This window comes from Dermacentor variabilis, chromosome 1 (assembly GCF_050947875.1).
Source record: "Dermacentor variabilis isolate Ectoservices chromosome 1, ASM5094787v1, whole genome shotgun sequence".
NCBI lineage: Eukaryota > Metazoa > Arthropoda > Arachnida > Ixodida > Ixodidae > Dermacentor > Dermacentor variabilis.
In genome coordinates this window covers 220,294,323-220,308,457 of record NC_134568.1, presented here as the reverse complement: position 1 = coordinate 220,308,457, position 14,135 = coordinate 220,294,323, and the positions used below count along the sequence as shown (strand labels likewise).

The following is a 14,135-nucleotide window of genomic DNA, read 5'->3' as shown; positions in this document are numbered from 1 at the left end:
AGACAGAAATGCACCAATTTTTTTCAAAGCCATTAATTTACTTTGTTTACAGGAACCTCCCCGAGAAATTTGATGTCAATCCGAGCACTTGACGCGTTTTTACTCTGCACTGCCGGCCATATTTGGTGCTGTCTGTTGGTCACAGCGCTGACGGATTTTCGCATAATGAGGCATATAATGCATTCGCATTAAAACAAGGAATACTCTACTTCCACCCACATGCAAGACCATGTAACAGCATATGCTTGCAATTAGCAAGCATTCCGACAAATATGCAGGCTGCCATGTATTGACCCTTTTGACTTTGTAGACAGACCACTCCCCCCTCCCATAGGGCACGAGGAAGACCACCACACGTGGACAATTTCCTTTACTGTTAGACGCCAAAGTTGAGCTAAGCCTTCTTTGGAGCCTGGGCTTCCATGCTCTCTGCTGCCTCACGAGCCTTCTTTGCACGCTTGCCCCAGAGGCGTGCCTTGGCCTTTGCTTGCCGTAGATGCACATAGGCGCAGTATTTCCTTTCTTCCTCTGTTGGCACTCTAGGCTTCTCCCGGTGAGTAGACTTCCTCAGTGGCATAACCACTCCCTTCAGCTGTGTTGCAAGCTTCTGTTCTTCCGCCTGTGTAACAGAAAAGGACAAATGCACAAGTGCGTCATGTCAATATCTTTTTACCTATTTCTCTCCCTCACTCTCACACACACACACAAAAGCAATGAACATAAGCAAACCATGCATATCTCCTTTTATCACAACTTTGGAACTGTTGCAGGAAAATGATAGGCAACAGGGGTAATCATGGATCTTTGGGAGAGGCCTCAGACACCTGCAAGGGGTCTAACAAGGAGGAGCACAGGATACCATGAGCACCGCAGCATCTAGGCACCTGCATGCGCAAACATGCTTTATCCCTAAAGAACCGGAATACAATCAACTTCATTAATTCAACCATGACAGAAGTGATGAAATTGAATTAAACAAGAGGCAGGAAAAAATAAATAAGATGACCAAACACACTTTCTAACACGCCCACAAATCATGTGCACCAACTATTAGTGGGTTCAAAGCTCATATCTAATGCAGAAATGACATTAAAGCTTCTAAACAAAGAAAGAAAATTCATACCCAACTTTTAGCAAGCAAAACGTAGCATGCTTTTGATTCTGGCAATAATAAAAATGTGATACCAGCAAACTTTACCTTCACAGAATGTATATTAATTTACACAATGTCTATTGTCATCAGTTCCAGACAGCATTCTTGTCTATGTAGAACCACAATATGTGGTCCGTACTGTCCATTGCATGTCTGATATTACAACAATCACCAACATAATGGCAGCCCATGCCTAGACTAACCACTTCACTAGCTTTTCCAGCGACACATGCAATTCTCCAGAATGCCAAGAACTAGTGATGCGACTTGTTGCCGCTAGCACAACTAATTCGTATTGCTTTCATCATCATAAACAGATTGAAACCGGCACATTATGCTATTCAAGAAGTTTGTTGCCGTTCATGGTCACTATGCAATGGAAATGCCATGCCACACGCGCACTAAAAAGGGAGGGGGGCAACTTGAATTGGGCAAATGGTGTACAGTCGCCGACCGACTTTCCGGACTCCAAAAATTCGGACATCCCCGATTATTCGATCAGCTTCGCGGCACCGCCATTCTCCCCATAGACCATAATGTATAACAACTGCCGAAAGTTTGGACACCTTGCAAGCCCTCGTCTGATTTCTCGGACACTCCTTGAGCCAACTTGATCGAGGGCATCATGCACCGACTCTGACCGGTGCATAGTTCGACTTGCTGAACGCCATTTTTGTTTTGAACGGAGCCTCCTTGCTGCCCCACGAAGTGGCGCTACTGGAAATCCCCGCTCATCATCATCGTTTCTGCCTGGTTTGATAGAGTGGTCGTACAGCAGTTCCGGTTTCAGCTTAGTAAGCCATGTCAAAACAATCCAGCAGCTGATTTCTCTCTTTCGCGCACGATGCTGCGAGCAGCACGTTTTTCGTTTGTGCGACCGGTGTCGGCACGGTGGTGTTTGTGTTGTGTGCTGTGTCGAGGTTTCGGTGATCCAACGCGGCGTACGGAAACATCGCGTCAAGTGTCTAATGGCGCCGACAGTGCCCGCGCAGACTGCGCTGGGGAATGCCGGCAAGCGGGTGCCGGGAGGCCTAAGATTTGTCGCCTTCCGATGTGCTCCCTACTGACGCGGAAAATATTCTGCCGAGACCTGCGCAGTGGTTGCATTGCGATTCCGGACACCGTCTCATTTGACAGTTTCACAAGTGCTGACACTGCTGTACTGACATGCGCAGAACTCGACGACGGCGAGATCATTCGTCAGGTTTCTGTATCTCCGCCGGACGATGACTCCGAGTCGGAAGATGACGCACCATGTGCTACGCTGCCGTCGCACGCGGAGCGTGCACAAGCAGTGACTGTGCTTTCAGCCGCCTATGACCGTACGACCCTCTCAGAGATTCAGGCTTATCTGATTGCGCGTGAACGGAACAGCGTGCAACGGCGCACTCACGATTTCTTCAAGCCCACTGCCGAGCCCGAATAAGTGCGTGGAAATAAAGGATTTCATTTTTTTTTTCTCAACCTGCTTTTTCGGACACCTGTTTATTCGGACATTTCCGCAGTCCCCGCGAGGTCCGAATAAACGGTCGGCGACTGTAATAAATCATTGTGAACTACCATGATCCCCCCCTTAAAATCCTCCTGTGGCAGGCCATAGACAGGCATTTTCAACAGGAGATGAAGTGTTCGATGCATTCACTGTATCACTGTACTCCAAGCACCATCAAGACGGACGGTGTCGCTAGTGAGTCACCACTAAGGTCACCATTGGGGTTATGCCCACACGTGCTTACCAGCAAAGTTTGAATTCTGTGGCAAAGGCCAATTTCAGGATCAAAATAAAAGTTTGCGCCCATAGAAATGTATGGCCGCGGGCCAGGACCTTTGGCTGGAATCAAATTGATGGAAGTCTTATGGGTAAGCATTCTTTTTTGATGGGAGGAAAGGGGGGGGGGGGGGGGGGAATGCACCCATCACCATCTAGTGCGCCACTTCAGATCCTCACTGCATCAGAGCTCGGACACAACTGCTGCCCGGTGCATTACTTAGCTTAGAACGCCCACCACAAATCCCGCCTCCGGGGAGCGCACTACTGGCAACTGCAGTGCCATGCGGCAGGCAGTCTCATTACTTTACAAACCCTGTACTGAAGCAACAGATCAAACAAATAACTGCTGTTGCCTTGAATAATTCTCAAAGTCACATGCCACTATGACAGACGTTGCAGCACTGCCATGTACGTAGGCACGCTTGAGCGATATACGTGTACTCTCTGGCTGGGACAGTGGCGCCCGTGAGGAGAAGGGCAAACGTCGTCTGGTTTCAATTTAAGCTATTTCTGCAACGCACAGGGATGCAATACTAAGCAGCCATAATCGTTAGCGCGCGCTTGTCAGCTCAAAATGGCACTACCTGGTGAGGGGCCTTTTAAAGGGGGCCCGAACCACCCTTCGGGCATGGTCAAAAAACCGTCCGTGGATGGCATACGCCTCTGTGATATCAGCCAAATTTTGCAATCGTGTGTGGCGTGTGGATCTCACAAGTGGAGTCTGAAGTCCCCTTTCTTTCAAATGCTCTCTTCCCTAAAGAACCTTGCTCTCCCCTTTTTTTTGGACGCATTATTTAGTAACATAGCAGATTCCCATATGCGACTGCTATTGGCCACTAGCTTACATCAGTCAAGAAGGGTGGATGAGTGTACTTCTTCCAGCTGTTAATTTGTATATTTATAGATGTAGTTTAATAAACAGGCTGAATTAAGTGAAAATATGCTTTCAAATATCTATAATAATTATGCAATTCTGGAAAAAGCCGACTATAGTCTGCTCACGCTCTGCCACGGCTGCCTGCTCAGAAATAAATTTTGGCTACCCTGCTTCTAGGTGTTGTAGCGATCTGGTCCTGCTAATTTCTACTAGTTTTGAACACTCAACTAGCCTCGAACCATGCAAAACCTAAGATCAGATGACATGCACTCTTGCCACTGCCCACCAATGGCAAGAGTTCTGGTTGCTCCTGGTTAGATGTCTTGGCAAACTGGTGCAGGAGAAAGCCAGTTCACACCACATAGCACAGATGGACAAGCGTATGAGTGCAAGCTCTAGCCCTGTCACATACAAAGCAAACACTGCAGTTTCATGTAGCTGCGGGGGTGGCATGATGAGCCAAACACAACAGCTCTCATGCGAGAGTGTCACCAGAAGTGCGCCACTTAGCAAAAATGCAATAGAGAGAGAGAGAAGGAGAGAAGGCTTTTTACGTGATTTTCCGGCACTGGTATGAGAGAACACAGGGAAGGAATTTCGCTTGCGGAGGCTAGACAGATAGTGCAGTGTGTGTATGTTGGCAGTGACGCTCACCTCATGAAATCATGGGATTGCGACACTTTATCTCCACTATTAATGAACTAATTCTTCGTAAGTGCGCTGCTTCACGAAGTGAAAATGCTAAGCTTTTCACTAGATGAACAGCATTTGCAAAAGCAGATGAGCTTTTAGTGCTTTGTGATGAACAGTGCGGCGGAAGAACAACCATCAGATGGGACAAATTGGCATCGCAGGAGGGAGCTCAAGTTGGCCACGGCAGCCTGTGAACATGGTACAAAAAACCCAAAGCTGCTATCAATCGGAACTAAACCATCAAAACAAGTCAGTGATCAGCGTACACCTCAGGTGCCCAGTGCATGCCAATCATTGCCTGATGAGTGCTGGGTGTGCCTAGTCATGCACAACAAATGCCTTGGACATGACTGATGATGTGCTGTAGGATGTCATAAGTGACTAGTGGCTGTCCCTGAATGAAAATCTTGACAGTTCACGTGCGGTTTTCGTCAGACAACAAATGAGCATTATACTGTATTTACTCGAACCTAGGCCAGCCCCGATTCTAAGCCGACCCCCAAATGTCCGAAGCCTGAAAAAATAAAAAACTTGCCTCGAATGTAGGCCGAACAAAAAAGTGTGGACAATGTTCACGAAATGAATACAGTATTTATGTAATATGAACATGCTGAGCTCACACTATGTCATCATTGCTGCTAGCCTCGTACGCTTGCGGGCGCGTGCAAGCTTGCGCCTGCGCGCCCATGCATGCGCAGACTGTGGAGCACGGCTCGTATGCGTCGAAACACGGCGCGATCTCAGTGAACAGCTCCTCTGTTATTGCGCACTTATCTTCCCAATTGCTGTGACCTCATTGCGGCACACAAAAAAGGCACCTCCCGTTGCCCCCTCCAACGTTGGATGTTTTTCTCATCTATGCTGAAGTCCGGTCTGGCTTGAACATTTGGTGATCAGCTAGCAGAACTCTGCAGCTAGCATAACTTTTTGTTTGAAAGCAGCATCGCCTGTATGGTGCCATTACGATAACGCCACGCTGCACGCCGATATGATGCAGGTCAAAATGACGATGTCTCTCTGTACTTCAGTTGGCCACTGGCACTGCTAGTAGCAGCTGCGATATTGACTTTTCTAGTTGGCGCTAGCTATGCATCATATTTATCATTTTCACTAACAAACTGGAGAGTTTCGTTAATATCCTTAAATCTAAGCAGAGTCTAAAGTTTGGTATAAGATTTTAAAGAACTATCGGCCTAAATTCGAATAAATACGGTATATTGAACAAAGGATGCTCTCTATAGTCAATAGCATCGAAGGTTTATTTTTCAAACTTTATTTACCTTGAAACCAGGGTTCGACCTATGTTCCGGATTATATGGTATGTATTTCCTGCTTATTGCAAGCAGTTATGAGAGACATGCAAAACTAAGGCACAATGAGTAAAGGAGCAAAAGGAACATACCGATGCATCACCCTTGGCAGGCTTGGAAGCCTTGCGTGGGAATAAGATCAGCCTCGAGCGGTACTCTTTAAGGCGTTGCACATTCTGCTGCAAGCTCTCAACACTCTTGTTGCGACGCCTGTAGTCCACAGCAATGCCAATGGTTCTGGCAACCCTCTTGGCAATACCTGCAGCCTAATTCAAAAATATTTCTTTTAGGTTTGAGTAAAACACTAGCAATTATAATTTGTAGCAGTTTTTACCTTGACAATACCTTGACAAAGTACACTGAAGGACGAAAAAATAACCATGTTGGACACATTGTAACACTGTTGCCACGGAGTAAGACATATAGGAGGTGAAACTCCCGTCAGCGCTAGCGAGCGCGGGCCACCAGATAAAGTCACAATTGTATGCGCCGACGGCCATGCGGCGCGACGTAGAAGCCGCAGCGGGGAAAAAAAAAAAAAAAAAAAAAAACACCACCAGCAGCAGCGCCCGGGCAGGCGGTTCCAGCCACTCCGGCGTGCTTTCAACGGCGGTAATTTCTTTCCAGGCCGCTAGCCCAATAACGGCTCCGCGGGCCTGTGACCTTTTCTGGTCGCCGCAAACAGCGGAGTTTCCACTCCTAAATATTTCTTGCTCCGTGACTGTTGCCAACAATAGGCTTATTACACACTATAAAAATGGTGAAAAGCTCAGCGATTTAACCAGCGAATGTATCCTTGACCACCTTCAACCTTATTGGCAGTGAGCTCCACCACTGGAAAAGCTCACGCCGCGTCGGCGTGACATGGTATGAGGGATCATGTGGATACAGCAGCCGCACTGGCTGCTTTGGAAGCAAGCTGAAAACTAAAGTGTAAAGTCCCGCCTAAGCTGTGGTTCTGATTAAGTGGGGAGGTTTTCCCACTTTGGGTGTTTGCTAGAAAACATTTGAAAGCACTATAATAGGTAGTGGCTGCCTTTGAAGGCGTCCAACATGGTAGGTTATTCAGTGCTGCAGAACTAGATGTACGCAACGGAGCCTGGTGTCAGCCTTCACGTGAAGCTTGGATCGCGCAACTGAACCGGCAAGCAGCCATCGGTTACATCTTGGGTGTGCAGCAAGCACTCCCGCAATCTGTGTTGAGTAGCAGAAAGCGCGCACTGAGATGCTTGCCTGCGCTCACTGCCCGGCTTATGTCATTAAGCTTTGGTCAATGGACTTATTGATGCAAGATACTGGCAAGTGCATTGGAATGGAAAGTGAATGGTAAGAAGCACACTAACTGGCACTGGAACAGCCAGAAGTACGAACATGGCATATGTTCATGTTTGTGTCACACGAAACCATGAATGTACTGGATTAAGAAAAAGAAGCTGTGGGAAATTGCTTGTTGAGAAGATTGATAAAAATACAGTGCAATGCAACTTGAGAAATAATGATATTAAAACCTTCAAGATTTTAGATGAAAAAAAAAAAATTGTCGCAACTGCACACGTTGCAAGTTGCCGTATGCGCAAGCATCTAGTTAGAACAAAATTATTTTTGAACCGCTAAGATAGCGTCCACGCAACAATGATTGCTTGTGTACTGTCAAATGCTCACAGCTTCGGCCTAAAGCTCGCAGCACGGTGCGCAGACATGCATGGTTGCTGTGAACCCGTGCGATCTCTGCAGTGAGGCTTCATTCCATAATGCTCCATTTGGTTATACAGACAGCCCACTACAAGAACGTATTTCACATAGTTTGCTCTCAGTAATTGCCTACCTTTCACGCAAGAAAACGGTTTGGGGGACTCCATTGCAGTGACCACGCGTGGTGGGCTTTCACGGTACATATTCGGTAGAGGTAAGCCTGTAAACCATTCTGTTTGTCCAAGATACTGAAAGCCAAACGCATGAGGAGCGTGCCACATTATCCCTCATACTATGCAAGCGAGGTGCTTCCAACAGATGGCGACCTCGTAAGTCGTCGCCGCCAATAAATCTAGTAACTAGGCGTTCGAATGGCGAATTGAATATATATTTTTTTTATCTCTAAACAAAGGAATACATAGTTTGCACAAAATCCGACTAGGAAAAATAAGGGGGGAAGGGGCTTATTAACATAATTTGATACATGCATGTAATGTCACTCACAATTGGACGTCTGGTCAACTCGGGAGCTTCTAAACAAGCTGAATTATTCAGAGCAGTTCCCACACTTGCACCAGTCATTCTCACCAGAGGCTCTTATCCCTTACATTTTAATAAAAACAAACTTTCCACAATTTCTAATAGTTACCTTATATTCCTACTAAGTAACAAAATTGGACTAGCTTGACTTGCAGCTTGCACCAACGTAGTGGCCAGATGTCTCACCAAAATTTGCTATGTTCAGCTAAAATCATAATTATAAGCTTTCAGGGCCTTGAATACATCATTTTGATTTTGAAAGATTGTTATGAAGTCTGCTGCTGACATCAAGCACAATAACACATATCCCCTTCAGGCACTAATTCTGTCTATTGAAAATTCAACTTCACCACATTTCTTGCTTTCTTGCATCTTCAGAATCATGAATCATGGAAAGCATACAGCTGCAGACCCAGATTAAGAATTTTGATTTCTTAAAGATATTTATGTCATGTTTACAGAGTGTGGACACTATGCCACAACTTTCTACAGGAACATCAAATATAAGCATCCATTACTCCATGTCTATTATACTTGGAAAGCACCTATTCGGCTACTTAAAAAATCTGCCTGAAGTAAACATGAAAGGCAAAGGAAGTGACCCGCTACAAGACATCATAGTGACATAAGTTTAAAATATTTTCGTTAGAGCTTTTGCTTTTTTGCACTACCTTGGTGTGCACCATGCAAGGAGGTGATAAATGTCGCTTCCGCATGTCCCATTTTTCAATCAGTATGCACAATGGCGAAATTGTACATAGTGTAAACAAGACAGAAAGTGCAACCATTTTGCTGCCAGGTATCTACACCTGTACAGCACAGCCCAGATTTAAAGAACTAACATATTTTCACAACTTAATTTAATGCATTAAATGAAAGTGTAGGGCCTCGAGGCAAATACTGGTGAGCCTCCAATTGCTTTAAATAATAGCTTTTCTGCAGCCCGTTTCAGTTTCACTTCTCAGTAGGTGACAGTGTTATGATGCAGAAGGTGGTCACATGAGAGCAGGACATTACAATATTTTGGTACACTTGATCAGGCTCGCTTTGTTGCTTCCTATGCTGCTACTCTATGTGAGGTCCTATGTAGCAGCATAGAAGACCATAGAAAAGCCATTTTATCAAATGTTTACAATCCGAAAACACTTCTAATAGCTCCTGCAAAATTTAGATGCGATATTCGAATTCAGAGGGTTGAAAACCACGGCGTACTGCTCTTCACTCATTTTTCTGGAAAAGCTTTCAGCTTCCCTTTAAGAGCGTGCAGTGCAACATTTTTAGCAGACCATCGCCACTAATCTATACACTGCACTTGTCAATGGCAATGCCCTAACCTGGTGAGGGACCCTTTAGTTGCAACTTTAAAGTAGTTCAGCTCTGTGCGTTGCTGTTTTTTAAAATGCAGGCTTGCCCCTTGCACAACAGCTAATCATTACGTGCTGAGGCACGCAAACAAAACAATTAGTCGCCAGTTTGTGGCATGGCAGTAACATATCCTATAAGCCCCAGCTGTGAAATCTCTGAACATTGTACTGTTTGTAAACTGCATTAAGACTCGGTATATTTTCTTCGAACTTGGCCAAAGCTTACCTGCAGATTAAAAAGGTCATTCACTACAGCCAATTACACTTAACAGATGATGCAGATATAACAGCTGAATGCTCTTAAAACGAACGCATCATACAGTGAAATTCACATAAATGCTACTATGAGCTTTATCCATGGAGGTCACAAGGCTAAAGCTCAGACGTAGCACGCTTAAAGCAAGAAAAGGTGCGAGCAGCCCGATGAGTTTGTCTACAAATTAGTGGAGCCTAACAGCTGCATTTCAAGGAGAGCCTCAATAGTCAATGCCCAAATGCGAGCTGTATCAATATTGCCACAATTAAAGTATGTTCCAAGAGAAATGCCCCACAAACGCAGCAGTAATGTAATACAACAAAGTAAATAAACATCAATGTTCAGCCCTCGCTGTTTCTATGTTGCAGCATAGTGTGCAGAAGCTGCCAAAACGCAAGCGCGTTCTCCCAGGTTTCGGAAGTTTTTGTGAAAAGCCTGGATGTTCCAAGTAGCAATAGAAATGGCACATATATTTACCTTGAGCTCCTCAAGAGTGAAACCTTTGCCCAAACGTTGTTTTGTGTTATACTTGAAACCCGGGCACCTAATAACAGGTCGGAGGGCTCCCTTGACGGGTCTCGGTGCGATGGCTCGAGCCCGCTTCACGCGGTGTGCATGACGGCGTTTCTTGCGCATCGGCTGATTGAACCACGTCTTCACGTAGCGTTGCCAGTCCTTATGAAAATGGCCATTAGGGACCATGTTGTTCCTTTTAGGAGCCATCTCGAATGAACCTGCACACGATCAACATGCAACACAATTCACACCTTACCGCACCACAAAATTTCTCGACATTGATAACAGCAGTCATAAAAATACTGCGTACAACACAAATCGGGGGTCACAGGTACTACCTAGGCAAAGCAATAATAATCGATCTGAATAATATTTTAGGATTAAATAAGATTACAACTTAAACACAAACTCCTACCGTGTAGCAGCAGCCACGATCCGATGAAAAAGGAGAGCAGAATCGAATGGTATTGTGGGAATGACGTAGACACATGGTGTCACCCAAACCATGTCCAAAGCTTGAAGCCTTGAAGCAAAATTCTGTGCAGCACTTTGTCAGACATAAAGAAATACATTATTTTGGTTACAAATTTGTTAATTTATTGTACGAAAATTTGGTAAAGTTTTGTGTGCGTTAAGTATTGATACGTCGTACAATTAATAGTTGCACTTGAAGGACTTGAAGTGCACTCACCTTTCGCTCCGGTGACTGTATAAATGCTATGAGTAACCTTATTTGACTAACTTTGTGACGTCCAAACATGTGATGGCAATTTAACGAGCAATAGGAACTTACTAATGCTTTCTTTGAGAAATCTCCGTCTGTGTGTGACCTGTGTTGTCTTTGCATGTGAACAAAAGCACCAGTCAAGCCAAGTCAGTTTATCACGGTCCGCAAACGGTCCGCATGTTCTCTTGCAGCGTGATCTCTTGCGTTAAATGCTTCCAGTTGTGATATCAAAGTATGCATATAATTGTACGCGCCCTTGCAAAGAATCGAAAAAAGCGAAACTTTAGACATATATTTAGCCTTACATCAGTATGGGTAAGTGCACCCTGCATTCATACTTTTCATGACCCGGTAATGCTCAGCAGCCGGCCGAAGCAGCCGACGCGCAGGTTTCATAGTATCGATACACGGAACAAAAAAGTAAACGACACCTTGAAGTTGTTCCTTGCCCCTGTTCTCGCTTCCTGAATTTTCCCATGTACAAAGTAGAACTTTCCGTATACTTTCTTTTCCGTCTCTACGCAAAACAGCATGTCTGGTATGTTTCCTTTCTCCCGTAATGTCTTAAAGGTTTTATTCATATTCATTTTACTCGTTTACGTACTGTAACCGTACAGTACATATTGTATACCGTGAATGGAATAAGGTTGCTGATTCGCACTCGTCATTTACGTGAATTCTGGGCTTACCTAGAATTGCAGGGTCTGCTCCGAGCTTGAGGGCACTTAGTTCATCTGACCTGCGATCGACCTCGGCTCTGTCCTGTGGCACCTGCACGTACGTTGCAGGTGCATGTTGCACCTACAACGTTATGAGTCTATACTTCTCAATAAACAGTATGCAACATGCAAAAATATTTGAAAAATCAGTTGATAATAATGTGACAGTATGTTTATGTATGCACGTATTGCACGTAGAAACCAGTAGGTGGGAAATGCACACACTTTTGCTGCTGAGCACTAGGTTGCAGGTTCGATTCCTGGTCGTATTCCGATGGGGGCGGAATGCAAAAACACGTGTGTACCGTACTTTGGATGCACATTAAGGAACCTGAGGTTGTCAAAAGTATTCTCTCCACTCCAGCGTTTTCATAGGTCTTGTGATACTTTTGGACGTAAGACCGAAATATTTGAAATGCCACCTGAAGAAAAAAAATGAATATTCCGGGAAGCCAGATGGGCAGTGCCTTTATAGTTAAAAACAAGAGCACTAACTTAATGTGTACAAATTCATAACGAGTTTGATAAAGCTTGCAGTAGCAACCTGTGATCAATAAATACGGTGAATGATTGCTTTCATGATTTATTTGCAGGTAAGGCGGTACATGTATGCAGTAATACAGCTTACTGTCCTTCAAAATAATCGCCTCTCGTGGTTATGCACTTTTGAGAACACATGTAGAGATCTCGCATACTTTTAGTGAAGGCAGTCTGTGGGATTTGGTTGAGTTCAGCGTTCACATTGCGTTAGATGTCCAAAAACCGTGCTCCTTCCAACTGCGTTTCTGGAGAACCACTTGGCTTCGTGAACGATGACTGACAGCTTAGAACGACAGAAAGCTGAGCTAGTTGGTAAGGATTCATTATGCAAAATAGAAGTGAGGCGTGCAGACAGGACACAAGAGTAGAGAAGTGGACAACACAAACGCCGACTATCAGCTGAAGGGGGCACTGAGGCGAAAAAAGAAAGAAGGCACAAAACTCATCTGCACATGCTCAGGAATGGTAACACCACGTGTCAATCGGGTGAACGTGCCGGCCTACGCAAGAGATAACTGTTAAGGTAGTTAATCTCTTCCTTATGTAAAGTAATCGAAGGCTGACTCACGCACGCACTTCCACCATTATAGATATGCCATGCCTCTACCATAAGACGCGTATCTTCATTCTTATGCCTGTACAATATCGCGCATTCATCTAACTCTGGCATTCAGTTACAATCTCGGCAATGAAACGAAAGATTAGAAGGCGATCCACCGGTTAACAACCTTTTATGTTCCATTAGCCTCTGATTGATACACCGTCCCGTTTGCCCTACGTAGAACTGGCCACAGCAAAGGGGAATTTTATAAACCACACCCATACGACAGTCAGTAAAACAGTTGTTCTTATTGTGCTTCACTGGACAAATATCTGTTCGTTTTTTGCCTTTTACCCGCTCCTTTTTATTCTGTACGGCAGCGCATATCTTACCTAGCTTATTGGGAGCAGTGAAAGCAACATTATCATATCTACTAGCAACTTTTTTAAGCCTGTGCGACACTGAATGAATATACGGAATAGCCACTACTCTTTTTTTGCTATTACTGCTTTCTGTAATCACGTCCGTCCCTCTCGAAACCGACTTCTTTAGGCGCTCAGCCACAGTGGCCACCGCTACACTAGGATACCCTGCTTCTAATAGGCGCCGGACCTGCGCATTAAAACTGGCGCTCATTTTGTGCATGCACGATCTGGTGAGGGAAGACTTAAGGCACGACATGGCAATTCCGTTTTTTACTAATTTAGAATGCTTGGATTGAAAATTTAGCAACGGCTTCGAAGATCTTGGGGAGTACTGCCAACAAACATGATTTTGTTCGAAGATCAAGGAAATGTCAAGAAACTGAATTACGCGTCGCTGAGGAAATTCCTTGGTAAACTTTAATCCTCCCCCATAAAGTTTAAATTGCTCACTTACTGAGGTAGCAATGAGTGCATTAAAGAACTAGTGCGTAAATGAGTGCATTAAAGAACAAGTGCAAGAGTCGGCTTTTATTGACAGATGCGGTGTTTCCACGGGAGCTTTTCTAGAAATTCTTTCAACGTACTTGAAGTCGACGCTGATTGGGTGGAGAGATGGCGTTTTTCTGCAGAAATCAGGCATTTGTATTGGCTCAAAGGTTGCCCCTATACTTAGCAACATTTACCTGAGTAAGGTTGACAACTGCTTAGAGAAAGCCTTAGGTGATAGTGTTATCAAGATATTTCGTTACGTTGATGATTACCTGATTTTCTGTAATAGGGAAGAATTCGATTCCGCTGCTACCTCAGTAAGTGAGCAATTTAAACTTTATGGGGGAGGATTAAAGTTTACCAAGGAATTTCCTCAGCGACGCATAATTCAATTTCTTGACATTTCCTTGATCTTCGAACAACATCATGTTTGTTGGCAGTACTCCCCAAGATCTTCGAAGCTGTTGCTAAATTTTCAATCCAAGCATTCTAAATTAGTAAAAAACGGAATTGCCATGTCGT

The 14,135-nt window shown here is 44.6% G+C and overlaps 2 protein-coding genes across 2 annotated transcripts in view; one reads left to right on the top strand and one right to left on the bottom strand.

The window, feature by feature from the left end:
* Positions 1–355: 355 nt before the first annotated feature.
* LOC142557474 (large ribosomal subunit protein eL13-like) lies at positions 356–10,690 on the bottom strand. The gene is made up of 4 exons (XM_075669353.1): positions 10,588–10,690; positions 10,134–10,390; positions 5,897–6,070; positions 356–619 (listed from the first exon to the last, which is right to left on the bottom strand). Exons 2-4 carry the CDS (start codon positions 10,377–10,379, stop codon positions 395–397), a joined length of 645 nt encoding a protein of 214 aa, XP_075525468.1. The 5' UTR covers positions 10,380–10,390; positions 10,588–10,690; the 3' UTR covers positions 356–394.
* Positions 10,691–11,037: 347 nt separating this feature from the next.
* LeuRS-m (Leucyl-tRNA synthetase, mitochondrial) overlaps positions 11,038–14,135 on the top strand; it is an 80,564-nt gene continuing 77,466 nt past the window's right edge. The window contains exon 1 of the mRNA XM_075669341.1: positions 11,038–11,214. Coding sequence (XP_075525456.1) covers positions 11,134–11,214 — 81 coding nt within the window. The 5' untranslated portion in view covers positions 11,038–11,133. The remainder of the gene's footprint in view (positions 11,215–14,135) is intronic.